The sequence below is a fragment of the Bos indicus genome, chromosome 5 (genome assembly GCF_029378745.1).
Source record: "Bos indicus isolate NIAB-ARS_2022 breed Sahiwal x Tharparkar chromosome 5, NIAB-ARS_B.indTharparkar_mat_pri_1.0, whole genome shotgun sequence".
Lineage (NCBI taxonomy): Eukaryota > Metazoa > Chordata > Mammalia > Artiodactyla > Bovidae > Bos > Bos indicus.
This window is the reverse complement of record NC_091764.1, coordinates 117,125,199-117,152,686: the sequence shown is the minus strand read 5'-3', so window position 1 is coordinate 117,152,686 and position 27,488 is coordinate 117,125,199. Positions and strand designations below refer to the sequence as shown.

Below are 27,488 nucleotides of genomic sequence, written 5' to 3'. Positions count from 1 at the left end.
CCGCCTGCAATGTCGGAGGCCTGGGTTCGATCCCTGGATTGGGAAGATCCCCTGGAGAAGGGAAAGGCTACCCACTCCAGTATTCTGGCCTGGAGAATTCCATAGACTGTAAAGTCCATGGGGTCGCAAAGAGGTGGACATGACTGAGCGACTTGCATTTTCAGATAACTGCTGGGGCAGTTCACAAATTGACTTCAGGTAGGACTTGAACCACGGTTTGAAATAAGCAGGGGAGGAAATGCACTAGAGATGCAGATGGTTTTTATTTTTGTTTATTTACTTTTGGCCACATGGTATGTGGGATCTTAGTTCCCCAAGCAGGGATGGAACCCACTCAGCCTGTCTTAACCACTGGGCCACGAGGGAAGTCCTGCCGATGGTTTTTTAAATCAGGCAAATATACACACCAAAGCTTGGCATTAAAATCACATTAGTTTCTTAAAAGGTTAACAGTGGACGTTAACGTCTAAATGCGAATAATTCTTAAGGCAAGTCATTTTCTTGAGAACAGGAGTAGTTTCGAGTTCAGAGTGAAGGAATTCCCTGGCAGTCCCGTGGGTAAGTCTCCACGCTTCCACTGCAGGGAACTCGGGTTTGATCCCAGATTGGGGAACTAGGATCCCAAATAAGGAAGAAAAAAAGAGAGTCTAGAGTGAAATGCGGGAGGCCCCATGTCCCCGTTTCTGAGATGAGAAGCAGGAAATGCCAACCGAGAGTGCAAGAGCAGGAGGCGTAAACTCTGTGGTTGGAGCGAAGTGCACGGGGTCCTGCAGGGAAACAGGAAAAGGACGTTTCAGAATAAGGTGTCCGAAAACACCCGAGGGGGCCATGGCATCTTGCATTTCCCGGGAGAGATGATGACACCTGGCCTTCAGAGGATTTCAGGGTGAGCATTTGTTTAGCGGAGGCTGTGGGATGGCCCAGCTGATGTCACTGGACTCTGGGCTCTGTCTGGGGGACCCCGCCCGCCTGAGGCAGAGTCCAGTACCATGCCCAGCACATGGCCTTGGGGTCAGGAGAGCTGCCACCCACCCCCACAGTGGCTGAAACAGGACACCTCGGCAACCGTGTTTTCTGCTCCTTCTTGGTTAAATGGGCGGTATTAGCTATTTGGGATCGCAGTCAGACACAACTGAGACTGAACAACCATTTGCTACTTGGCAGCTCCAAATCTTTGATCACTGCCTAACACAGGTGCACGATGGACCAGCCGTGTAAACGACAACGACATCCCAGGTGCCCCAACAACAGCAGTGTGAGCTGTGTGAATGTCAGCTGTGAAACGTGAAAGCGTGTACTCCTGAGAATTAATGGAACGTGACCATCACGTGAAGCTAGGCCTCTCAAGCTGGGAGGGTGGCCCTCTGGCGGCAGCTGAGGCTGTTCACCCCCAGGTCCCGAGGAAAGGGCGGCCCCTCCCCTCCTCTCGGTCTCCCTCCCAGGGGTGGGCTGGGGACCTGCGAGCCAGAGAGGAAAAGTGCTTTGTGGGACCAGCTGGATGGAAACCCGGACAGGAAGGGAAGAGAGCGACACACGCGGCTGGCAGGCACTGCTTTACCCACTGTGCACTCTGGGGCCTCCTCCCAACTGTCTGAAGACTTTAGATCCGGTTACTCTGTCCTGCCCCGGGACACCTGTAGACTGGACATGGCACCGTGGCCCACAGGAGAGTGTGGCTGCTCCAAGGAGAGCCTGGGGGAGCAGGCGGGGGCCAAGGCCCAGCTCACCCCTGCGCTGTAGGCCGGACGGCCGGAGCCCCTCTCTCCCACCCACCGCCACGCCCCCAGAAGACAGCCATGTGCGAGCTTTGCACCCCCATGACCACTGCCCACAGGAGAGTCCCCATAAATATTCAGTGAATGGATCCGACCCCAGATTTTGGCTTTCCCCTGTGAAATGAGGAGCCAGACCAGACATCTGAGGACCTTAGTGGTGGATTAACACCACACTGGCCACCGGGATGGAGACAAGGGCGGAGGAGCAGACCGCCGTGACTCCCGCGGGCTTGGCTCCACTGGCCCGGGGGAGCTCCCAGGGCGAAGGCTGTTTTAGGTCAGAGCACGGGAGGGCCACCCTCCCGGGCAGCCGCTGGTCACCTGGATGGTTGCCCCCAGGCAGGAACCCCGCCTTCTGAGCAGCCCCTCCTTTACCTGTGGCGCTAGACCTACAGGTGTGGCAGCGCCGCCCAGGGCGCACTTTTCACTCTTGATCCACTGGGGTTGCCCTTCCAAACGATGACCTGGAAGTGCAGGACACCCCTCTGGGGTCAGAGGCCGCCTGGCTCCATGCGGGGAGCCCTGGATGCGAGCCCCAGAGCGGGTCCACTTAGCAGTGTTCCTACTGTTTGCTGTGTAGCCACCGCAGAGACTGAGAAATTATCCGTACACACTAGCGGCTTTCCAGTCCGCTCATTTTCAACCAAGATCAAGTCAGAACAGCTGCAGGCCGCGAGTGCGCCTCCCAGGGGCCCTGCCCCCTCCACAAGGAGCGCTCCTGCTCCAGCACCCCGGGGGTCTGTCCCCTGCACACCACCCATCACCCCCGCATTCACACGAGCTCCTCCTCCCCGTGCTCGCCTCCCCTCAGGTGTGGTCTGTGGACCATCACATCAGGACCCCCTGGCTGCCCACTCAAAGTGCAGATGACTCGGCTGCCCCGGACCTGGGGGCTGGGGCCTGGGGTCTGCACTTAACCAATTTTTCTTCATGCTAAATTTTGAAAATCACTTTGGTAGAAAGAATTAACATTTCGAATAATACATATTGTGCATACTGACCACTAATAAATGCAGCCATCTGTCTTTGAAAATTAGGATAATCTTAAACATCAAGAGGTGGTTTAATCCATTTTCATTTACTTTACCATTTAACTTAAACTAGAATATTTAACTTTTCATACAATGTTAACTTAAAAGATGGGTCACTTGCTCTTTTACATGCAAAAAATCCAGACTCATCCGGAGCGTACCCATTCTTCACTCTGCACCCAGCACGCAAGAGGGGCCGGGAGGACGGGGGCCATTGGCCTGCAGTGACCTCAGGTGGCCAGACACCGCCCCCAAGCCCATCGCCCGCTCCAGGCACGGTAACTTTACTTAGCTTTTTGTTTCATTTTACAGCTTTTCCAACACAAACTCTTCTAAAATTTATCTCTGACAGTTGAATACCACTTGAGGACTGTTCTTGTAACTGAGTGAAGTGCAAAGGACTGTTTCACTCCACTCAGAACTTGAGGAGCGGAGACTCCATGTTTTCCTTGTCAGCCTCGGGGCTCAGCAGGATCAGAGGGGAAGCCAAGTCTATGAGCTGTAGGAGAAAGGCCACACAGGTGAATGGAGCGTCTGTGACCCCCTTCCCGCCCCAAAGACCCCGAAGGACTGGCTCTCTGAAGCCAGGGCTGCCTGCGGCCGGTTCCCCACGGTTTGGCCAAAGTACTGGGTGAACTTGGCTCGGGCCCAGAGGAAAGGCACCTTGAGCGCCACGCTGAAGCCGCTGGAGGGAGGCAGCAGCACACCCAGAGGAGCTCTGAGTTCCTCTGGCGTTTCTACTCCCTGTTAAACGCTGGGGGCCATGGGCACAGAAGGGCTCCAGCGAGATGCCTCCTTGGCACTCACACTGCCGAGGGTGAGGCGAACCGAGCCATGTGGCCCTCGGAAGCCCCAGTGGCCACTCTCCAGGGTCATCGTGATGTGCCTGAGCATCAAACCCAGCAGAGACCACTTGAGGCCAGAGCCAGCAGGCCCTGCTACAGCTCACCTGTCCCACCTCGTCAGGGGGCTTGGCCACGGCCTTCCTGTTTGCCTCTGGGGTGTTTGTCAGGAGGTCAACTAGAGGCCCACTTCCAGACCGCAGGGCCACGACTGCCTCGGGGCTTCTGCAGAAGTCAATGAGCGGGCGGTCGTCTAGGGCTGTGGCCGCAGCCTCCATGGTGAGGCTGAGTTGATCCAGTTTGAGATCCACGAGGAGAGCCTGGATGACAAACTAGAATGAAGGGCCATCCCAGCGTCTTCTGTCAGCCATCTTGGGAAAGCGGTGGGTTCTGCCTAGGCCCTGGGGGCTGCTGGTCTGGAGGCCTAAGGAAGGAGGCTGGGATGGCCCTGCTGGGCCGGGCTGTGGTGTGTGAGCACCGAGGACTCCCCTCCTGCCAGTGGTCAACATGGGAAGCCCCTCCCCTGTGAACCCCCGTCCTGGCTTCCCACCCCTCCCGTGAACACCAGCTGCCCCGATGTCAGACACAAGGAGATGCAGCTTCTGTCTCCTCCAGGGGAGGAGGTCCCACAGCCTCCCGCCTCCCAGCCGTGGCCTGGCTGACACCACAGGCCCCGGGCTGCAGGTGACGTCCTCAGTTACCCGTAGGACCCAGGAGCGCAGACGTCAGCCCTGCCTGTGCCCCTCACCTCACTGGGGGCTGTGGCTTCAGGGGGCTGTGCTTCATCCAAGGTGACTTCTACAGTGACACTTTGTGAAAAAGTAAAATCACTCTTTTCTGGAGAAAAGTCCAGTGCCTGTGGCACAGCAGACGGAGGTGAGCAGCTGCCGTTGGGGGACAAGTCGAGGCGCCTGGATGCAGGCTGGCCGTCGCCCTCCATGGCAGGCGCAGTTCTGTAAAGAGAAGAGGGCATCCATCAGGACACGCCACACAGCGCTCTTGTCTGCCTGTGACCCGGGTGGACCATGGCGGGAGCGGAAGCGGCATCTGCTGCAGAGCAGACCCCCCCAGCACATGGTCACTTGAGGTTTTACAAATTGGCGATGAAGAGACTGCAGCCTTTAACTCTCACCTCACTGTGGATTTTTTCGGGGGCTCAGAAGAGAGTCGCTTAGCAGATGTAGGCAGGGGAGAAGCCAGGAGCCTGGGCACAGTCGTGGGGGTTGCCAGAGGGAGGCTGGAGAGCCGGCGGCCGGCAGGCGTGGGCAGGGCCGATAGGCGCCTCGTGCTCACGGGGGTCCTCATGCTGCTGACAAGGCTCTGTGCGGCTGAGGACCACCTCATGGGAGTGCTGTGGGCCACCCTGGAAAGAAGAAAGCCTTCAGCAGAGATGACCCAAAACCTAACGACTCAGCCGCACACTGAGAGTAGAAAACCTGTGGCTTTAACGTGGAAGGCTCAAGCCAGCGAAGCCTGTTAGACCCCTGGGTGGCGGGGGTCACGGCAGCACCCCCTGGGAGCCCTGGAGTGGGCTTCGGTTCCTCAGTGGGCCCATGTGAGGCTCTGCTCTGGTTTGGCTGCACATTAGGGGCGGGACCAGGAGACGCTGTGTGGGAGTCTACGGGGTGCCGAGCCCCCTCTCGCTGGCTCTCCCATTTCCACGAGGGAGCCCAGGCCCAGGGCGGCCCGGCGGGGTCACGCAGTCTCCCTGTGTGCTCCCACTCCGAGTCCAAGACCCCTGAGCTGGGTGAGCACAGGTGAGTGGGTCGGGCGCCAGGCTCCCCACCCATCTCTCCTTCCCACCCTAACTGTCCAATCTGGTCTCGCTCTGACCCCGTGTGCATGGCAGGGAGGCAGCCCAGCGTGGCTGGTGCTGGGAAGGGAGGGCTGGCCCAACCCCAGGAAGTGTCTGCCAAGTTCATGTACAAGCAGAGGCACTCCCAGAGCCCTGGAGAGCCGAGAGGAGGGCCAGGCTGGCCTGGGGCAGAGCCAGGAGGAGGACCCTGGCCCCGGGGCTCGTCCTGCCTGTCCCACCCTGCAGGGTCCGAGGCCACACTCCCACCCTGCTCACGGGCACTGGCACCAGGACCCTGCCCTGGGCGCAGCGTGCCTGCGGGTCAGGTGACCTCACTGTGCCCCGCCCCCAGCCAACAGGCACAGGACTGAGGGGCCGGGTCCCTCCTCTGTGACAGCACTCAGAGCTGGGGAGGGCCAGCTGTGTGGACAGTGCTGCCCGCCCCCTCGGGGGGGACTGCCCTCTGTGTGAAGAACCCCCAGGAGTGCACATGTGCATGGGGCGTGTGTCGTGTGTGTGGATGTGTGCCTGTGCGTTTTCTTACTGTTTGACTGGTTCCATTCCCACTGGGCAGACGAGGAAATGAGGCCAGCAACCTTTCACAGGCTGCACGAGACGCTGACCGGGGCAGCAGCAGCTCCGGGACCCAAACCCGAGCCTGAGCCAGGCCGGCGGTCTTCAGCCGTGGCACATGGGAGTCACCTGAGACCCGCAGGCCCTCAGCTCCACCCAGACCGACCAAGCGGAACCTCCAAGGAGGCTGGGCGGTCTGGCTGGAGACCCGCATGTCAGGGCTGAGGACCGGCAACCCCGCCCCGGGGGCCAGTCTGTGCTACTGCCAACCTCGAGGGACACCACGGCGGCTCAGGAGACCAGGCTCAGGCCAGGCCCGCGGGGCCAGGCTGGGGGGCCCCACACGTCGGAGAACACACTCTCAGAGGTCACTGGGGACTCGGTTTGTTCTCGTAAGAGAGGAAGCAGACAGACTCGGTACCTCCCCACCGACGTGCAGGACTGCGGCCGCTGCACCCGACAGGACTTCGGCGTTGCACCGTCCGGGGGCTCACCTGAGGAGAGAGAGGCGGTGAGTGGTCACGCAGCCGGGACACCACCTTCACCACACGGGCAGCCTCCTCTAAGCGTCTCTGTCCTCCCAAGTTGCAGGGAAAACCTGTGTCCCCAGAGTGCGGGGCTGGGGGAGACACGTCCCTCCCCAGGGACCCACCCCGGGACCAGCAAGTGCAGAAGAGGGAGAACCCTGGTCCCACTGCTGCCCTCGGCCTGGCTGACCCCCAGACGGGGACGGAGCACTTGGTAGATGACCCTCTCAGGTCTCCCAAGAGCCCCCACAGCAGAGCTAACAAGGGGGTAGGAGGAAGGTTCCAGACGGGCCCCACGGAGCCTGCCACAGCCTCTGCTCTGGGGAACTGGGGTGGCCCGGGGTCATCACAAGACATAACGGTATTCACGTGCCATCTGGAGGCTGACAAGAGTTTCGTGTGATCTCACCTGGTCATGGAGTGACGACAAGCGGGCTCAGAGGACTGAGGCCAGGGCCACTGTTCACGGGACTGAGTCCCAGACTCACCTGGGGCCAAGGCTCAGATGCCAAGCCCCGGGTAGCAGCCTGTTGTCTTGAAGGCCACGGGCAGAGGCCATGACAGTCCCAGACGAGAAGGCGGCCCGGGCCTCCGAGGAACTGGGAGAGGCCCAGGCCAGGTCCCCCATCTCAGAGCAGCCTGCAGCGGCCGCTGTGCTCCGGGCCTGCTCCCTGCCCCGTCCACGTCCCTGCGCCTCTTCACAGCAGGATCTCAGAGAGCCGCCTGCACACGCTCATACCCACCCCCACCTCCTGTCCCCTTAGAAGCTGATCTTATCAAAGTGATTCCTGCGCCAAAACAGACAAGTTATAAAAGCCACCCCGCCTCTAACCTGCTTCCCAAGGGGCTCGCCTTCTGGCTCTACGTTACACATCCTGCGACTTCCCACGGGCTCCCCACCCCAGCCCACACGCCTGCCCAGCCCCCAGGGTTTCTGTTTTGGCAGCGAGCGTCTAAGAACAGCACACAGCCCACCCCTGCAGCGCCCACCCACCCCACCTCCAGGGCTGAGAACTGCTTCCGCCTTTTGCTGCTTTCTTATTGGGCGTCCTGTGATGAAACTTCCCTGCACACGGTTCATGCCACCTCCTAAAGGAGCTGTGCTGACCAGCAAGCTGAGAGAACCTGTCTGGTTAAACTGTTCTCCAACTTCCTTTATTCATGCCATTAAGCACAAGCTGGAATCAAGATTGCCAGGAGAAATATCAATAACCTCAGATATGCAGATGACACCACCCTTATGGCAGAAAGTGAAGAACTAAAGAGCCTCTTGATGAAAGTGAAAGAGGAGAGTGAAAAAGTTGGATTAAAGCTCAACATTCAGAAAACTAAAACCATGGCATCTGGTCCCATCACTTCATGGAAAATAGATGGGGAAACAGTGGCAACAGTGGCTGACTTTATTTTGGGGGGCTTGAAAATCACTGCAGATGGTGACTACAGCCATGAAATTAAGACGCTTGCTTCTTGGAAGGAAATTTATGACCAACCTAGATAGCATATTCAAAAGCAGAGACATTACTTTGCCAACAAAGGTCCGTCTAGTTAAGGCTATGGTTTTTCCAGTGGTCATGTATGGATGTGAGAGTTGGACTGTAAAGAAAGCTGAGCGCCGAAGAATTGATTATTTTGAACTGTGGTGTTGGAGAAAACTCTTTGAGAGTCCCTTGGACTGCAAGGAGATCCAACCAGTCCATCCTAAAGGAGATCAGTTCATTGGAAGGACTGATGTTGAAGCTGAAACTCCAATTCTTTGGCCACCCAATGCAAAGAGCTGACTCATTTGAAAAGATCCTGATGCTGGGAAAGATTGAAGGCAGGAGGAGAAGGGGACGACAGAGGACGGGATGGTTGGATGGCATCACCGACTCAATGGACATGAGTTTGAGTAGACTCAGGGAGTTGGTGATGGACAGGGAGGCCTGGCATGCTGCAGTCCATGGGGTCACGAAAAGTCGGACATGACTGAGTGACGAACTGAAACTTATGATCTGACAGTGTACTTATCTGACTGCATTTTTTATCTCTTACTAGAAAAATGTAAGTTCCATCAGTAGGAGCTATCTTACCATGATGTCCCTTGTACCTATTAGACTGCCGAGCAACGGACAACACTCAACAGCCGGCTCATTCCTTTTCAGGGTGGAGGGCGCAGGGCACGTGACAGCTCCCCGAGTAGGGATTAAACCCACACCACCTTCTGTGGAAACGCAGAGTCAACCACTGGACCAGGGAAGCCCCAGAGTGGCTCATTCTTACATGAGCAAGAACTCCAGTGAGGTTTTCCAGTGCTAACAGCCACCTGAATTGGTCAGCAAAGCTGACAACTTCGACGTCCTGAAGCCGCTAGACAGCACGTACTTGAGAGGGGAGGCCAGAACCACCCTGGGCTTTCATCAGTGCCGTGCAGCCTCCTGCGTGACCATGTTCCTCAGATGAACTCACCTTGACCAGACGCTGCACCTGCCAGGCACCACGTGGGCTTTCTGCCCAGTGGCCCTGGCAGGACGCTGCGGCAGATGGGGAGAGCCCGAAGGGGCTGGAATTGGGAGCGGCAGTGTACTAGACACGAGGGAGTTAGAGAAGAGAGGACTAGAGAGGGAAGGAGCTCCGGGAGCCCAAGAGGGACCCCGAGTCCTGGCTGTGCAGTGAGCAGCAGCGCCACGTGGGTCGAGAACAAGCGCCAGGAACGCTGCCTCGTCACAGGGCTGGGAGGCACGCCCAGCAACTGGCCGGAGGGGACACACGGCACAGGCAGGAGGGCTCGGAAGGGCCGCAGGTGGCAGGGCTGAGCTGTCCCGAGAGTAAAGGCCGAGACCCCCACCATCAAAGCTCTAAAGGAAGCCTTGAACGAATCAAGTTCTACTGAAACCTAACTGCCTGTCAAAGCAAGGTTCAACTCCTTCAAGTCCAGATATGCAGAAAATTTATGATGTCTAGCAGACAATAAAAAATCGTTAGACAAGTGAAGAAGCAGGAAAATGTGACCATCACCAGGAAAGAAATTAGTCAATAGAAACAGGCCCCAAACGATACAGAGGATGGAATTAGAACACACCATTATAGACATGTTCAAGAATTCACAGGAAAACATAAGCACCATGAGGACAATAAAAGGGGAAACTGTAAGGTCAGAAATGAAAATCTAGCTGGATGGACTTGAGAGCAGATTAGACACACGGTGGAAAAAACAAAGACGTGTGCATGGAGACAGGCCAGAGAAGCGAGCCAGACAGAAGCAGAGGAAGGAGGGGGCGGAGCGCGAGCGACCGAGGGGACAGGAGCACAGAGGAAGGAGGGGGGCGGAGCGCGAGCGACCGAGGGGACAGCACGAGAAGGCCTCTGACACAGACACTGGAGTCCCAGGGCCAGCGGGGCAAGGAAACATGTTTGAAGAAACAATGGCTACATTTTCCCCAGACCCAGTTAAAAATATCAACGCACAGAACAAAGGAGCTCAAGAACGCCCAAGCAGGATAAACACAAAGAAAGCCACACAAAAATACGTTAGTAACAAAAACCCTGAAAATAACAACAGAAAGTCTAAGAGTAGCCATGGAACAATGATATGTTTACAAAGAGGAGAGTAATTTAAGAAATTCACTAACTTATCCAAACCTACAAAAATTAAAAGACATATAAAATGCTTTATAAGAAATGAAAGCAAACACCATCACCAAAACTGATAATTATTTGAACTTTATAAATATAATTTGTTCACTATTTTAAAAACATGTTAAAGTTTATCTATGACTTACCAGTAGAAAATCTGGGAATTTTAAATTGATTCGTAGGGGTAGCCACAGCCTTTGTCTTGGAGTTTAGACAGGAATCGCGCCTCCTTGTACCCCCGGTCTTATCCCACTGAGAAGACTGTGACAAACCACAACAAGAGCTCGGCCCAGGGCCTCCCTGTTCCGGGGTCTGGGGCTGGGGGAGAGATGCTCTGGGGGGCCCCCTGGGCCGCTCCGCCGTCCACTCCGCAGCCTCTGGCCTCTGGCTTTGCCTGCAGGCCACGCCCCCGGGTCCCGCCTTCAAGGACGGCCGTGGCAGGGCGAGCCCCGCTCTGCCCGTCTGGCTGGAGCTTGACCGGGCACTGTCCGCAGAGATGCCTGGACGCTCACTGGGCTTAGCTGGAAGAGGAGACAGGAAATCTGGTTGTCACTCACCCCGATGCTGTGTTTAAATGATGAAGTTATTTAACATACACACACAAGATATGCTATCTTTAGCATATCTACCTCAGAATGTGGAAAAGAAAACAACTTATTTCTATCATGGTGATTTCCATATTAAAAAATACGACACAGGAACAATATTCTGCATGTCCACCAGACAACATCCTCAGACACAAGACGACCCGGGTTGCTTGTGGCTTAGCTGAGTATGATCCGAGGTGCTGATTCTAGACACGGTTGCCAAGATGCATCAGGATGCATAAACTCAAGCTCTCTTGTCCTCACTATGTCGACAGCAGAACTCTATCCCAGCTGAGCAGGTGAAGACGGACAGTCTGGTCAGATGCCCCACCTGGCCAATCAGGGGTGCGGGCAGGGAGACATGGAGAGCAGATGCTCCTTACTAGTCAGTTCCTTTCAGCCACAGGGAGGCTGGGTCCTGTCAGTCACCGGGACTATTTAAACGAGCTAGCTGAAAATACTCAGTTGCCAAAATAGCCAACACAGGCCAACCTGGGGAAAGGCTCTTAAAGAGAAACTTAGGAGGACTAAACCGCAGCCCACGTCACACAGAGTGCAGGCTCATGGTGCTCTTCCCGCCGCAATGACGGTCAGATCCCCATCAGATCTGACCCTGGGGATTTTGCCACGGAAAACTGAGGAACACACACCAGAAGGCCCCCCGCAGCCTGTCTCGACCTTTCCCAGAGGTAGGCTCAGAAATCATAGACAGAACTGGTGCTGATGCCTGAAGCAACACAGCCAGACTCACGGAGCCTAGTGTAACAAAACTTCGTTTCCCTGAACACGCGCCGTGCCACACACGGGGCCAGGGCACCGTGTGGTCCTCAGGCCCGCAGGGACACTGCGAGGGCGGGGCCGCCCCCTAGTTTGTAAAGGTACAGACGCAACTTCAGTTCTCCTAACCACCCAGGCGGTCGGGGCCCCAGATCGGACCAGCCTCGCTCCAGAGGAGAGACTTCTCACGTCTGTGTACAAAACGCAGGCCGTGCTGCCCGGCTTAGAGCCTACCCAGCAAATCTGTTTCAAAGAAGGTTTTAGTCCTTGAGGGCAGGAGGCCGCGTGCCTTCCCACAGCCTCCTAGGGTTTCTCCCCTTTACCAGCAGATGGCACCCTCGGCTTGGAAAGACAGCAAAGTCGCCTGAGTTGAAACAGGTTTGAGCAGATTTAAACAAACACCCAGGAGTTACGGCTCCTACGCCTACACTATCTGGAACAGCCCCACTTTAAAATCCTACATTTGATCACGTGGCTGAGGCTGGCCTCAGCGTCATGCCGGGTCCTTGGCACCAGCAGGAAGTGCCCACCTTGTGACAGCTTGTGCTCAGTCATGTCTGACTCAGAGACCTCAAGGACATAGCCCACCAGGCTCCTCTGTCCATGGGATTTCCCAGGCAAGAATACTGGAGTGGGTTGCCATTTCCTTCTCCAGGGGATCTTCCCAACCGAGGGATCAAACCCAAGTCTCTTGCATCTCCTACATTGGCAGGCGGGTTCTTTACCTACAGAGCCACCTGTGACAGCTTAACTCAGCAGAAACTAAGACCGCCTGCCTGACCGTGCCTCTCCTCGGAGGAGGGGAGGCACCTTGAGGATGGAGGCTTCAACAGTCTCCCTACCCCAGACCAGAGCCAGCCTTCCAGAACCTGCAGCCGAGCTGAGTGGTTCTGTGAAGAGTCTGGCAGGAACAAGGCGCTCAGGGCTGGCCTTACCTCCGCCAGTCGCAGGGGAAGCACGTGCCGTGGAGCTCAGGCCTGAGACAGACCCCGACGAGGACCTTCCTGCCAGGCCGCCAGCACACCCAGGTGGTTTTAGCATGGTTTTCTTCGGCCCGGACTAAAACAGAGACTGCATTACCTACCCAAGACTTATTTCTGCAAAATTCGGGGTTTTCAACAGCTTACAAGATATCATCTCGAATCAGAGAGAGGCTGAGCAGTGTTCCCTGGCGTGGCCGCCAGGCTGCCTGTGTGAGGAGCGCCGGGAGCCTGCTGACCGCAGGCGTGGGGCCTGGACTCCAGCCTGGGGAGTCGAGAGCTGCAGGGCCCAGTGTGGGCAAGCTTAGCAAGTACCACCAGGGACGTGGCACTTTCACAAGCACACAGAGCTCAGCGCTGGAAAACAAACAGCAAAGACGAGGACGGTCGCCCCCACGCCTGGGAGGAGCTGTAGTTTTCAAAGCACCAACAGCCCATCTCCTTGGCGCACCAACCCCGTGAGGGAAGCAGGGGCATCTCTGCCATCAGACACCCCGATGTCAGCTCGGGGGGGGCCGACGTTCCGCGGTGCTCACGGCTCCCCGGGGGCAGTGGCCAGGCCCTGCCACGTGCCAGTCCTGTATGCCCTGCATTTCAGCACACCGCCCCTCCTAGATCCTATCTTCAACCTCCTAAACATTGATTTTGGTCCAGACGCATCCCACATCCCACATCCTCAAAGCTGCCTCTTACTCCCTGCACTCACAGGCCAAGCCCCACCCCTGCCCCAGCCCCGGCCAACCCACCTTGTTTGGAACAGGGAGCGACCGCTTGCCTGGGACCAAGTGGCTTCCACTGGCTGGCACGCTGGCGACGGCCCGGGTGGTGCTGAGCTTGTCTGGGGGCACGCTGCTGTGGGTGTCCTTTTCATTTTGGATTTTCATCCTGGGAGGACTAGCTGGTTTCTGTCTCACAGGCTGAAAAATTGTAAATCGAAATGTGAGAACTGTCTAGTCTTTCACAACGTAGAGACACATAAAGGCTTCAATTAGAGGGCATGCACCATCCATCTTCCCAACATGCAGTCCTCAATTCATCAACGGGAGAGAAAAGAACATAGCGGTTCACTTCCTCCGCCAAATTACCACAGAAAAAAATGATGATGGAGCCTGCTTCCTCATTAAAAACAGGGTAAAATAATACCAAGACAGACTATTAATAGGAGAGAACTCCTCTAGGCTAGTCCTCAATCAGGATTCTTATTTAAGGGTGATAATGAGGAAATGGGATCTGGTTACACAAATTTTAAAATGCCGTCCAGAAAGGAATCGTTCATTAAATGGTCATGCCCTCTACCAGAGGAGCTGCTCGGCTGCAATGAATCTTCATCTAGGACTGAAAGCCATTTTTCTTTAGTGAGCAGAGCCCAACAAAGAATACATTCCTCACTTTTAGGTACAAGGGCATTCGTGGAAGTAATTCATGCTTCCATAAATAACCCCCCATACTAAGAAAAGTTCAGAAGAAGCAAAAGCAGCTCATAAAGCAGTAACCTTCTTTCTCCTTTACATCATTTTTTACATCGAGATATGCTTCACCTAAGCTAAGGTCCACCATTTTAAAGCGTGCACTTGAGTGGCTTTAGCATACGGTCACAGCGTCACTGGACAACATTTTTGTTGCCCCGAAAAGCAACTCCTGGCCGTCAGCACTCCTTGCACCTCCCAGCAGGGTGACCATGGACCCACTGTCTCCAGAGCAAGACACGACTCGCCTGCTACGGTTACTTCCTGTGAATGAGACCGTACAACATGGGACCTTCTGCGTCTGGCTTCTTCCTCTGACCGTGTTCCCAGGGTCACCCATGTTTACCAGCATTTCTTCACGGGCCAAAAGTATCCCACTGCATGGACCAGTCATCAGCTGGTGGGCATCTCGATTGTTCCTACTTTTTGGTTATTATGAATGAAGCTGCTTTCAACACTGCTACACGGGTTTCTGTGTGGACATATGTTTTCAATTGTCTTGGGAATACGCCCAAGTAGAACATGTGGAATTGCTGGATCATGTGATAATTCTGAGTTTAACTTTTCCAGGAACTGCCCAACTGTTTTTCCACAGAGGCTGCACCACTGCACAGCCCTATGGGCAATGCACAGGGATGCAGTTTCTCCACGTCCTCATCAACACTTAGTTTTTTAATTCTCACTACAGCCATCCTGGGTTTTCCTCGTAGCTCAGATGGTAAATCATCTGCCTGCAATGCAGGAGACCTTGGTTTGATTCCTGGGTCGGGAAGATCCCCCGGAGAAGGAAATGGCAACCCACTCCAGTATTCTTGCTTGGAGAATCCCATGGACAGAGGAGCCTGGCGGGCCACAGTCCATGGGGTTGCAAAGAGTTGGACACGGCTGAGCGACACCACCACCACCCCAGTCATCCTGGCAGGTGTCCTGAAAAGACACTTCTAGGCGGCGCCATCAAGAGGCCCAGCCTTGTCCACAGGTGATCCTCACAGGTGGCGGTGTGTAAGTGAGTCAGTTTCCATAGAAACAACATGGGAAGTGATGGGGGTCCCTGTGTGAGCTCAAACAGCTCCATGGTCCAGCTAACCCCTCACTGACCAAAACTCAGCTCTCTGGCAAGAGTGCTTCTTACGACCCAGAAAATTAAAGGATCCAGAATAGTCATGGGCTTCCCTGGTGGCTCAGACGGTAAAGAATCCGCCTGCAATGCAGGAGACCTGGGTCCGATCCCCTGGTTGGGAAGATCCCCTGGAGGAGGGCATGGCCACCCACTCTAGTATTCTTGCCTGGAGCATCCCCGTGGACAGAGGAGCCTGGCGATCTGCAGTCCATGGGGTTGCAAAGGGCTGGACACGACTGAGGACTAAGCACAGAACAGGTGAAATTACACCACAACCCCGGCCCTGAGCCTATGTGTGACCACACAAATCCGGGCCCAAGTCCGGTGTTGCACCTGGACCCACGATGCTTTCATTCTGGAAAAGTCACTTCAGAAATTTACATCCAAACGATCTCCAGGAAAAGGCATTTGCAAGACTAAAGGACAGCTTCAGCCCTGGGGAAGCAGAGGCCACACGGCCCCTCGAAGGGTCTCCGTGCAGAACTCCGTCCAGCCTGGTTCAGTTCTGGGCTCTGCTGGCAGGCAGTTGTGGGCTCAGGAGCCGTGCAGGGATCTTCTTTGCCTGTGCTGGGTGTTTTGCACGGACCTAACCCTGCTGACAGCCCCGCGAAGCAACGCTCCTCTCTAACTAGCTGGGAGTGCTGAAGCTGGTGGCCAGGGCCGCGGAGCTGGGGACGGCGCAGGGCAGGCTCCCGGCTCTCCCTCGCCTCCCCTGTGCTACCGCCCCGCCCTGAGCTCAGAATCAGAGGAGACAAACCCAGGTGGCAGCCGCAGTCTGACCCCTACCCTGCTACCCACAGACTGCTAGGACTCCCAGCTTGGCTAACAGCACCCCAAAGACACACGTGTCCCCCACATCCCAGAGCAGCACCTCCACTCATGTCTGGGAGGAAGGCAATCTAAACACAGTCATGGTTCAGAGGGAGACTCGTGGCCATCCAGAAGGGGATTTGGCAAAGAAGCTGCTTGTTAACGCACCTAAAATCCCTAATGGGAGCGGGGATGGGGGCGGGTTGGTGAGGGGAAATGTCCAGTGCTGTAACAAAACGAAAGGGAAGACCTCAAACGGAATGGAGGAGGAGGTGTCCTTGAGTCACCACGATAGGGACCCAGCCCTGCCTGTGCCACCCCTGCCTGGCTCCCCACGCCACGGACACAGCTCCTTCTGAAGTTCCCATGCCAGCATCTCTGAGTCCTCCCTCCAAGCAAGACATCCCCAGGCTTCCCCCACAGCGGTCTGTTCCGGGGCATAAACCCAGAGGGCTCGGAAGCAAGGCCGCGTCTGGTCCCCGAACAGAAGTGCTGGGGGCGCTGGAGGGGCTACCTTCTCCACGGCCGAGTGAAGGCTCTTTGCTCGAAGGGACGAGGTTCGGGGCGGCAGCAACTTGCTGGCGACCTTCTTCTGAGCCCCGGCCTGGTTCGGAGGCTGAGCAGCACTGGGCTCTGCTGGCAGAGAAGGGCACAAGGTGGGCGGCGGACCCGAGGTCTCGGGGCAGCCGGTCTGGGCCGGAGCGGCCAGCGGGGCTGCGCTGGAGGCGGGCTGAGTGCCCCGGAGCAGGGGTGCCCTCCAGAGGTCGTCCGACAGGCAGTATGTCTCCCGCTTAAGTGACTTGGGGCTTTTCTTCACTTCGTTTTCTCTATCGAAGAGGTTTATTTTGAGTTTAGGCTCCTGAATGAATCCTTCCCCTCCCTGGCCCCCAGGGTCTTCGGGCTGGGCCGCCTGGGCCGCCGTGGTTCTGCCGTTGCTTTGTATCTGGAAGGCCAGTAAGTGAGCTTCTTTATAAACTTCCACAAACTTTTCCCCCGCGAGCGGACTCCAGATGAAGTGTCTTTCAGAAGCTGGCAAAGGAGGTTCTTCGGGAATCTGATTATTTAATTCTAAGCTGGCAGCAATACATCTTTCTTTATGGCCAATAGGTCCGAAAAAGACTTCATCATCTTCATTGGCACTATTTTAAAAGAAAAGGATTATTAACACTGGCATCACGCAAAAGACTTGACCGAACGTGGTTACACCAAGGCAAGGGGAGAAAACTCATTTTTTTACCTTGAAGAAGACAACGAAAGGTCGAAGTCAAACTTTTCATCAGCCAACAGAAGAATGTCTGGGGAGGAAAAAGTCGGCCGTTACCTTAGGGGTGGGCTGATAACGAGCAAACATCACCAGCCTCCACCAGCGATCAAAACTCTTCAAATTTCACTTCTACAGTGTGACAGCAGTATTTTAATAATCACATTTTCTCAAGGGGCTCTAGATTATCTTAATTTTTCCTTTAAAAAAAAAATAGCATCAGCCATTCTGTGTTCGCTAAGCTGCCATCAAAGCCCAAGTCCTTGTTTTTAAGTTCTTATATTTAAGACACGATCTAAAATGCATTCACCGAGTCATTTGATTAGCTTTGCAAGACTCAGTCAGTCATTTTCTGGTAAAGAACATTTTCAAAAGACCCCCTGCCTCAGCTCCCCAACTCTCCAGTTACAGACTACAGCTAGTCCTCTTTCAAAAGCAAATTCAGTGCCCCTCACAGGCACAGTAGGGGCCCCATGCACACCTGAGGACCATCGCCTCTCCCTGGACCCCATCCCAAATGGCCAGATAAAGCGCAGCTGACATCCTGCGTACACAGGGCCTTCGCCAGCCCTGACGGCCCATGAGCCTCTGGGCGAGCGCACCCCTTGGCTGGGGCCACCACTCTTTGCCCCAGCTCCACATCCCGCTCCATGCCCGCCTCCCTTAGGGCTTCCTGGGGCTCCCACGGCCCCGGCCCTGATGTCTGCCTCAGCATCACCATCCTGTAAGGACGTGTCTCTCGCCCTTCTGCGGCCCCACCCGGCCTGGACGCGCCTCCAAACAGTGAACGGCTAGTCCTCTCCCAAGCTCCACCTCAGGGTCTGGACACTTAGCAACTATTTCTCAAAAAGCAACGAACTGGGGATTCCCTGGTAGCCCAGTGGTTAAAAATCTGCCTTAACCAACACTAAGCAACATTGACCAACAAGTGAACAAAAGGAAAGAATGTGGAGGTTAAAACTGCCGCAACGGACAGATGCTATGATTACATACAAGAAGTATCAAGAAAATCAACTGAAAACTATTATAAATTGTGAAAGAATGAAAGCAAATGTCTGAGGACAAAATTATTATACGACAAATCAACAGCTTTCATATCTAAAAAGAAGAGAAGGTATAATGGAAGAGAAGACCTCATTTACTATAACCAAAAAATGCAAAACACCTGTGAATTAACAAGAACTATGCAAGATGGATACAAAGAAAGTTCAGCATATCATAAAAGTAACATATCAAATAAAAGGGGAAAATGCATTACTCAATGAATGGTATTGAGATAAACTAGATAATCCTTTGAGAGGGAGAAATACACACATCTGAAGTTTGATCCATAGCTCATAGACCATACCAGGACAGATCCCAAAAAGGTCCAAGACTTAACTGAAAAAAACTAAACCCAAAAGGAACAAGAAACCACGGGGAAATCCCTGTATAGCCTGGAGTGCGGAGGTTTAACTCTGACACCAAGCTGGAAGCCATAAAACAACAGGTTGATAGTCCAACATATTAAAGATTTAACGTCTCTGCGTGACAAAAACCACCGCGAGCAGAGTTGGCAGGAGCAACAGACAGGGAAGAGAACACGCGCGGTCCCATCGCGAGGGCTGCTGGCGAGCGCTCCCACAGACCGCAGGCGAGCGCTGGACACGCGGGAAGAGCAGGCAAAGGACATGAGCAGAGCGAGGCACAGGGGGCAAAAGGAGACGTTCTGAAACACACGACCGGAAGCTCAGTCGCACTCAAAAGCAAGAGCCATGAAAAACTCAGAGACGCCCAGGACTCCAGTTTTCATTGATAAGACTGTTAAAAATCTAAAAGTTTGATCTGTAAGCTACTACAGCTCTACGGAGGGCAGCCTGACAGTGCCTACCGAGAAAGAAGCGCACGCACCCTGACGGGAGGCCCACTGCTGCCAAGCACCCCACCTGGTTTGCTGCAGCAGCACTTGCAACAGCAAGACACCAGCCACAAAGCCAAAGCTCCCGGGTGGCAGATAAGCGTACAGCACATCCCCACAGCGGAATGGAACACAACTTGGGCTCAGAGAAGAACAGTAACACTTCCTATATTGACACACAGAGCTCATGGAGATAAATGAGAGGCAAAACCCAAGATGGCACCCAGGGTTCTACATGCTATAGAAGAGGGGGCTGGACTGACAGGTACTGCCTCGCACGTGCACAAGTCAGGTCTGGACTGCCCAGGAGGCCGAGGAGATCAGTGGCCTCTGGAGGTGGTAACTGGGCAGCGGAGGGGCATAAAGGAGGAGGAGATGGACTTCTCACTTTTTAATGTGTCTAAAACCTAGGAAGTCAATTTCATGGGTCACTACCAGAAAATTCCAAACGTCTGCTGTGGGAAAAGGAATTCTAGACCGGGAGTCAGGGGAAAAGCCTTCCACGCCAGGCTCCGCCGGTGGCTCAGGGTGACCTGGGCTAGCTGCCCCTCCATCCACTCTGCAGACGTGGGCTGCGTCCTCCGCTAGGCACTCCTCAGGGGCGCATTGTCCAGTGGGCATACACCGTGGAAGGCGGTGTGGGGAGGGGCCGCCGGGAAGTAGGGACACCTCTGAGGCCAGTGGCTGGAGGAGGTGGAGACACAGGTCAGGTCAGATCCTGGGTGGCGTCCAAGCCATGGCAAGCTTTTAGTTTATTCAGAGTGCAATGGGAGCTATCGAAGGGTTTTAAGCAGAAGAGTATTGTGCTCTAACTTCTGTTTTTAAAAGGCTACCCTGGTGGATGTGCTATAAAAGAAGCAGGCGGTATCTACTGAAATTTCAGCATACACATTGGCTAAAATGCATAATATACATGGTAGGTGGAGGCAAGTTAATATGGCTGAGACCAAGGTGGTGGCATCAGGGTGGAGCTGGAAAGAGGCAGATGGATTCAAAATATACCGTGGAAACGACAGTAATTGATGACTGAACAAATGCTTCACAACCTTCTCAGCTAGGTGAATGGACAGACACTTGACTTCTATTACAGAGACAATAGAGAAGGAAATGGCAACCCACTCCAGAATTCTTGCCTGGAGAATTCCATGGACAGAGGAGCCTGGTGGGATATAGTCCATGGGGTCACAAAGAGTTGGACAGGACTGAGTGACTAACTTTCTTTCTGCTTTTCACAAAGACAAAGAATCAGCCAAGAATGGGGTGGGAGGTGGGACCCGCTGAGTAAGAGGTGGGAGACATTCACGTGAAGACGCCAGCCAGCCAGGTGGATGCACAAGCCCAGAGCTCAGAGGAGAGGCTGTGCCCAGACAAAACGTGGGCACCACCAGAAGGTGGAAGGATTTAAAGGACTGTCTGAGAACCTGTTGGAGGGGAGGGGGAGTTCAAAGAGACCCCAGACCAGGTCCTGGGCAACTCGGCTTCAGAAGGTAGGGCAGAATGAGAAGTCTGCAAACAGATGGAGATATACTGGCCAGAGTGGGCAGAAGAAAAAGCAAGAAGCCAAGCTGGCCAAGTTTCCTGTAGGAGAAAAGGTCAAAAGTCACTGAAAGGACAGAAAAAAACGACCGTAGATTTCACAACACGGATGTGCTCACTGGCGGACAAAGGCAGTCTGGGTGAAGTGAGAGGGCAGAGAAGGTTCGGAGGGGTTGAAGGTTGTGGAAAAGAACAGCAAAACAAGTGGGAAAGCTCTTGCCCTGAAGTCTGGCTCTGAATAAGGCACACAGCAGCGGAGAGGGCGTGGAGCACATGAGGGCAAGTCGGACAGCGGGACCTATTTGTACATCATGAGCATGAAGAACAGACAAGAAAAGATATAAAGATACAAAGGATGGGTGACAGGCAGGATTAGTCCTCAGGAAGCAGCAACAGGGATTCAGCTGCATGTGGAAGGGACTGGAAAAGGAGGGCGTTTTCGCCAGGGTGGAGGTCAGGCTGCAGCAGCAAACCCTGTTCTAGAACCGAGGAAGCAGCGCTGATGACTAGCAGTCTTGGGGCTGTTTCTGCAGAATGGGGGTGTTAAGGAGAAACTGGGTACCCAGTCTCCCTGACTCGCACACGTGTCCTGAAGACAAAGGATATAAAGGATGTCCCCGCGCTTCAGCAGAAAAAGAGGGCAGGGCCCGTAACTCCTTTTGTAAGGCTGTGCTCTCACTTCCACACTCACAGCAGACAGGAACAGAACACGACAGCAAGGCTACAGGCCAGGTCGACCGGTCCGACGTGCTGGCAACGATCCTGGCAACGATCCTGGACAAGTCTCAGCAACCAGCCAAGAGGCAACATCAGTTCCCCAGACCTGAGTGCCTATGGAGTATGTCAGGCCCTGGGGACAATGAAGTATATAGAACAGAAAGAATCCCTGCTCCGCGGGAAGTCACAACTTGGGGGGTAAAGAGAATGTAGAAAACCCGAAAAAGAAAGAAGTTAGAGGAATGAAAAAACTCGGGGAAGACAGTTTACCGGGGCGCAGAGAACGGGGTGAGTACTGAATAAACAAACGAGCAAGTTTTCTCAGGAGCATTAAATCGACCTGCGTGTTCCCTGAGACCCCCGGACCGACAGGGCTGCGGAGACAAGGACGTACCTTCCTTCTTGGGAGCCTCCATCTCCGCTTCCTGGGGGGGCCAGGCAGGCTGAAGGCACGTCGCTTCCTCCTTCCGCGGCCAGGGCTGTCAGAGGTCACAGCAAGGAGCAGGAGACAGAAGCGGGGTGGGTGTCGGAGCCCGGGTTCCCCCAGCCCCCCAGGGAAGCCCCCACCGTGCGGGCCGCTGCAGCACCGGCTAGGCAGAGAGGGCTGGTTAGGGAGAGGTCGCGAGGCCAGCAGAGGCCAACGAGTCAGGGAGAGACCGCGAGGCCGGCAGAGGCCACCACGACCGCAGCCCAAGACCCTCCGCCCCGGGGCCCGCTCGCCTCTGGGCCGGCGCCACCCGAGGCAGGCCCGAACGGGGGCACTGGACCCGGACAACCAGACCTCCCCGGCTGGGCTTCAAGCCGGGGGTCTTCGGCTTGAAGACCTCCTTCAGCCTCGCCGGAGCGTGCAAGGGAGTACCCCCCGCCCCGAGGACCCCTGACTGCCCCCCTACACAGAGCCACACCCGAGTCGCCCGACGACCCCCTTACCCCAGAGCCGCTGCGATACCCCAGCCGACGCGCCTGCGCCCTGGATTTAAACGGGGCGCGCAGGAAGCGCTGCGGGCTGCTGATTGGCCGGTTTGAAAGGCCGCGGGGCCCGGTGCATCCTGGGGGTTGTAGTCGGAGCCTCAAGAGGGGTGGGGGGAGGGAAATGGAAGGTGGCGCGCGTGCGCACTGCCTTGGCTCGCTGCGCATGCCCGACAACTGGCCAGAGCCGGGCCGCACTGGGCTGGGTGCCTTAGGCTCCTTTGGTGTCTCCGTAGGCTCAGCATCAGGACAGCTACGTGTCGCAAGGGACATGGTTATGACACCACATCTTCAACCTTAAATGAAGATCCAATTCCTATGGTAGGAAATAGGTGCGTATGCCCGCTTTGTAGAGCACTGCCGGTTCGTTCTGGGGGATAAGAAAACCCCATCCCTGCCCGCGGAGCGCCCGGTGACTCTGGGTGACCAGACACCCTAGTTTATGGCCCTGGACCACCCTGACACCTCATTTCTATTTAGAGGCTCCCTCTGCAGCCTTCAGCCTCGCTCTTTAAGGTCCCCTTCACTTCTGATGTGCTGGGTACGCACTCCCTCAACCCTCCCTGAGCTTCTGTCCACGGGCTCCCTTCTGAGTTCCATCATCTGTTCAGGATCCTACTTAACTGGAGAAGAGAGATGGGGCCATGCCGGGAGCCTTCATATTGCATATTGAGTGCATATTGCGTGCAGCACTTTCCACAGCATCATCTTTCAGGATCTGGAATAGCTCAACTAGAATTCTATCACTGCCGAGAGCCAGCGTGAGGAACTCCGCCCATGGCAAAGGTCAGGAGGAAGGAGGCTCAGCATAGGCAAAGGCGGGATTGAGCCTCAGGAGTCCCCCTGGAAATTCTCGAGCATTTACCCCCAAAACCAGAGTCTGCCTACTTTCTGCTTTGTGCCTTCACCTACACTTCTGACTTTACGGGGGGCTGTCCCCCACTACCTCTCTGAAAAAAGAGTTAGCTTACAGCTCCAGTTAATAATTCCTGGGTGTGACAGTGTTTCAACCTACAAACTCCTTTGGAAATCCTCTAGCCTGCCTGAATAGGTTTTTCTGGCCACATGTGATTGTTCAGAGCCTCCCAACTGTGAGAGGCAGGAGATGTTCTAAACTGTCTAAACACAGATTCCTTTGAGTAGTTAAAAGATTGATTAGAAATTGTATTGGTGAAGGGATTTTCACTTGTTGGGCCAATGTTTGCTGCTAAGTCTCCATATCCCTTACCTGCTGTGTCCCTGGCAGTGTATTGATTAATATAATTGGTGTAAGTAGTAGCTTTAATGTTTGTAACCTGGGACCCTTGAGTTAATTCTTTTTCTTGTTGTAGCCCACCACACCTTTGCCCTATAGGAATGCAACTTTAATGCTTTTGGAGGGTGGCGCTTGACTAATCACCTTTAGAGAAAAATAAGTTTTCTGAAGAAAGGGTCTTAAAATGTTAACAGGCCTCCGGGCCAGAAGATGATGCAAATCACCTAAGCTTTTGCATATGATAAGTTTGCGGGAAGAAAGCCTGGCTTGCTGCATGACTCTACCCCTTCCCCTATTATCCTCTATGCATAACTTAAGGTATAAAAACTACTTTGGAAAATAAAGTGCGGGCCTTGTTCACTGAAACTTGGTCTCCCTATGTCGTTCTTTCTCTTACCTTCTGGCTGAATTATTCAGCCTCTTTTCTCCACTGAATTTCCTCACTGAGCTATCCTTATTTCAGCCTCTTTTCTCCACTGAATTCCCTCACTGAGCTATCCTTATTCTATTACTCTTTATATCCTTAATTAACGTTTAATTAAGCAGTTGTTTCCCGATCCTAGCCGACGCCGTCCCCGCTTCGAATTCCCTGGATCCACCGGGGCTGGACCCCGGCAGGGCCATACATACCCAAGTTAAATCCCAGCTGCAGATACTGGTCATGAGCCTCGGGGTTGCAAGTAACAGAAGACCAGCCTCAAGTTGGCTTCAGAAGAAGAATTTATTGGCTGGAATTGGGAAGTCCAGGAGCAGCCCTGGCTGCAGGTGTGGATGGAGAGAGGGGCTTGAAGTAGGGCACTAGGTCGAACTGTCCCCCAGCGGCCTCTCTGGGTCTTGCTCAGCTTCTGACAGGAGCCTTTGTTGAGCCCACTGCCCAGGGGCCCCAGGCTTCCCTCTGCCTGCTGGGGCCTCCTGAAGGCAGTGGCCAGCTTAGTGCTGTGTGTGCTCAGTCCGTGGTCCCAAGGCCTGGGTTTGCCTGATTCATGACCACAGGGCCACTGCGGCAAGAGCCCAGTGGGTCCTAGACTCAAGGGGTATTCACCCAGGTGTCAGATCCACACAGCCCTGGGGAGGTCTGCTGGGGGCCAGGGTCCCCAAATGCCCACTCCCAATGCCCCTCCCCCTGTATCATGTCAGCACATGAGACTCGGTCAGTGAACACACCAATTGTTGATAGCTCATTGCGGCTAACTGAATTCTGTCTTCATCCAGCCCTTCTCTTGGGCCCCTCCTCTCTTCTGTCAACGGCCTACCCACCTTTTCTTCCTGTCCCCAGTCGGATTCTGCTTCATTTTGTAATGCACTCATTCAAGGGCTCATTCACCAGTCATGGGTTCACTGACAGGTAGTCAGGGCAAGTTCCGTGCTGGATGATGTTGGGACACAGATGTCCCTGACCTGCGGAGGGCGGAGCTGGGGGAAAAGGTGCAGTAGCAAGGACTGTGGGACCCTGGCCTGCAGTGGGAGGCCGGAGGCCTTCCTGGAGGAGGGGGCCAGGGTTCTTGCTCCCCTGGCCAGGCTGTGTCTTGTTTGGAACCAGGAGAGGGGAGAGCATATGGGGTATGAGCATGGGAGCTGGCAGGAAGGGACAGCTCAGAGTGGGAGGGCAGGCTCCCCTTGGGATGTGTCCCTAACTCCTGGGGACAGACAGCAACTCTCTTGAAATCCCATTGTAATGACTCTGCTTTTGACTCACTGCCCTAATCCAACCCCATGTTCAGGAGAAGCCTGTCTTCCCAGGACCCAGCCCAGGCCTGGCACATGGAGGAGGCTCAGAGGTGCCCACCCAGTAACAGTCAGGCAAAGGAACCAATTAACTAATTTATTTTAATCCCAGGAAATGTGTCTAGTCGATTTAGAGGTGTCTGCTGCCTCCCGGAAGACCCGCCCCCTCCGTGCCCCGTGAGTCCCTAACCTAATTTCAGTTTGCACTGAAGGAACCTGAGAAACACCAGTGGGCAGAGACTGCCTCTCACAGCATCACCAAGTTGGACGTCAGGGCCGGGTTCCCCGCGGGGAGGGAGACAGAGGCAGCAGTTATAAAACTGGCTCAGATCTTGTTAAAGCCAAGTCACAAGGCTTTGGTTTCTGCGTCCACACTCAATCTTCACACCTCAGAAAGCACAGCAGATCAACGAGTGTGCATACATATGATTAAAATCATGGTTGACAAAAATAATCAAGGACCCACTGCAGAACACAGGGATCCCTACTCCATAGTCTATAACAACCTAAATGGGAAAAGAATTTGAAAAGGAACAGACACATGCATGGGTATAACTGAATCACTTTGTTGAAACTAATACAACACCGTAAATCAACTGTACTCCCATGTGAAGTAAAAAGTTTTTAAGAATCCTGGTTGACAATGTGCAGTTTAGAATTAAGAGAAAATCTACCCAAATCAGTGCCACTAAAGCCCCAGGGGAAGCTTGCAGACGTCTCTGCAGACACAGCAGAAGGGCCAAGGGCCCAGGCACTGAGGTGGGAGCCCCTCTCCCAGGAGGCACAGGGCCCCCACTAGTCGGGACCCTGGGCAAGTCACTCCCCACCATGGGTCCCCTCATCCAAAAGGTGGGACGACAGAACCTTTCCAGAATATGGAGAGGAAGGCAGAATGGTGGGCTTTATCCCAGGGGCGGCCTGGAGTGCGGAGAGGGGTGCCCCTAGGGGTGGATGGGAGACTCCCCTCCCCAAGCTGAGCCCACCACCACCCCACCCCGACCTTCCAACCCTCGAACTGGGAGGTGTAAAGGAGGGTCCCCTGGGAAAACAGTTTTTGAGGCAAATAAAACAGCAGCCCCCACCTAGGCTCTGCTTGAAACCGCACTATGGCCCTGAGCGAGTATTAGAAAAAGATTTGGAACCATGCTGAAAATTGATTTCTGCCCCTCTTCCTGTAACGCTGCTGGTTACAGGGCCTTCTGCTTTACAGGCCCAGCCAACTGGCCCCAACCACTTGTAACCCTGCGAAGCCCATGCAGCAGCCGGTCTGAGGGTCGCAGAGGCCCCGCGGGGTGGGCAGCCAGGCCGGCTCACTGCAGGAGGTGGACGGCGGCCGCCTTGCGGATGAGCCTAGCGGTCAGGGGGGAGTTGGGCTTTAAGGCATCTCGCTCCATCAGAAGGCTCCTGGGGAAACAGAGACAAGGTCAGTGCTGGAACCTTCTAGAAGCTGGGGGATGGATGGCTCTCCACCCTGAGGCAGGACATGAGCAGCATGGGCTGGGGCTGAGCTGGCAGAAAGCAAGAAGCCCCCTCACCCAGTGGTGGAGGGAGGGGCTGGCATCACGGCCCAGGGGACAGGTGGGACCAAGGCCCAGAGGCAGGAGACAGGGCCTTGGCAGGGGTGGGGAGAGGACAGCAGGTGGGCAGCGCTGTGAGGTTGAGAAAGCCTGGGCTCCCGCCCCACATCTTCATGCTGGCCCAGGCCATCCATGATTGGAGAGCACCCTGGCAGTGTCCTGGTGATGCCCAAGTGCAGAGCGTTTCAGGGTGGGCACACCCCTGTGGCCTCACCTGCCCCAAGACTGGGGCCTGTCTCCTTGCCATAAGGAGTGCCTGGACCAGAGGGTGGGGCGTGACCATGGAGATGGAGGGGAAGACCATGCCTGAGAATGCCGGAAAAAACCCTGATGCTGGGAAAGACTTGGGGTAGGAGAAGGGGATGACAGAGGATGAGAAGGTTGGATGGCATCACCGACTCGATGGACATGAGTTTGAGCAAGCTCCGGGAGTGGGTGATGGACAGGGAAGCCTAGCGTGCTGCCGTCCACGGGGTTGCAAAGAGTCGGACACGACTGAGCGACTGAACAACAACGTGCCTGAGAATGTTCTAGGGAATCAAGCGGCCAAAGGAACGGTGAGGGGAAAATTCCAGCTTTCAACAAGGGAAGATAATTTAAGACAAAGACCCCCCGCCAAACAACTGACCATAGTGATCCTTTGCACTGAGGGCAGG

The 27,488-nt window shown here is 54.9% G+C and overlaps 2 protein-coding genes and 1 long non-coding RNA gene across 6 annotated transcripts in view; 1 reads left to right on the top strand and 2 right to left on the bottom strand.

Annotated features, from left to right (window-relative positions):
• Positions 1-2,832: 2,832 nt before the first annotated feature.
• GTSE1 (G2 and S-phase expressed 1) lies at positions 2,833-22,467 on the bottom strand. 3 transcript variants are annotated; one of them, XM_019961989.2, is made up of 12 exons: positions 22,237-22,467; positions 21,701-21,785; positions 17,133-17,190; positions 16,410-17,034; positions 13,246-13,416; positions 12,455-12,578; positions 10,302-10,676; positions 6,438-6,510; positions 4,781-5,011; positions 4,397-4,601; positions 3,756-3,968; positions 2,833-3,305 (listed from the first exon to the last, which is right to left on the bottom strand). In XM_019961989.2, the coding sequence occupies exons 1-12, from the start codon at positions 22,441-22,443 to the stop codon at positions 3,222-3,224; spliced, it is 2,451 nt and encodes an 816-aa protein (XP_019817548.2). In that variant the 5' UTR covers positions 22,444-22,467; the 3' UTR covers positions 2,833-3,221. The 3 variants fall into 3 exon arrangements, with proteins under 3 accessions (XP_019817548.2, XP_019817549.2, XP_070646683.1); XM_019961990.2 differs by having other exon boundaries at positions 3,765-3,968; XM_070790582.1 differs by lacking the exon at positions 22,237-22,467 and having other exon boundaries at positions 21,701-22,129.
• LOC109559917 (uncharacterized) lies at positions 20,737-23,896 on the top strand. The gene is made up of 3 exons (XR_002180859.2): positions 20,737-21,594; positions 22,512-22,607; positions 22,887-23,896. It is a non-coding gene; the product is annotated as an uncharacterized lncRNA (long non-coding RNA).
• A 1,441-nt stretch (positions 23,897-25,337) lies between these two features.
• Positions 25,338-27,488, bottom strand: part of TTC38 (tetratricopeptide repeat domain 38) — a 34,604-nt gene continuing 32,453 nt past the window's right edge. For both annotated transcript variants that reach the window (XM_070790584.1, XM_070790583.1), the window contains exon 14: positions 25,338-26,659. In XM_070790584.1, the coding sequence (XP_070646685.1) occupies positions 26,566-26,659 (94 nt within the window). In that variant the 3' untranslated portion in view covers positions 25,338-26,565. The remainder of the gene's footprint in view (positions 26,660-27,488) is intronic.

Excerpts from the sequence above, each read along its gene's own strand:
- GTSE1 (XM_019961989.2), bottom strand. The coding sequence starts at position 22,443 with ATGCGCAGCGAGCCAAGGCAGTGCGCACGCGCGCCACCTTCCATTTCC. Across the intron at positions 17,191-21,700 it reads GGAGGCTCCCAAGAAGGAAG|ACATTCTTCTGTTGGCTGAT; the intron begins GTACGTCCTTGT and ends TTTCCTCCCCAG. Across the intron at positions 3,969-4,396 it reads AAGCCACAGCCCCCAGTGAG|GCTCTCCTCGTGGATCTCAA; the intron begins GTGAGGGGCACA and ends TTTGTCATCCAG.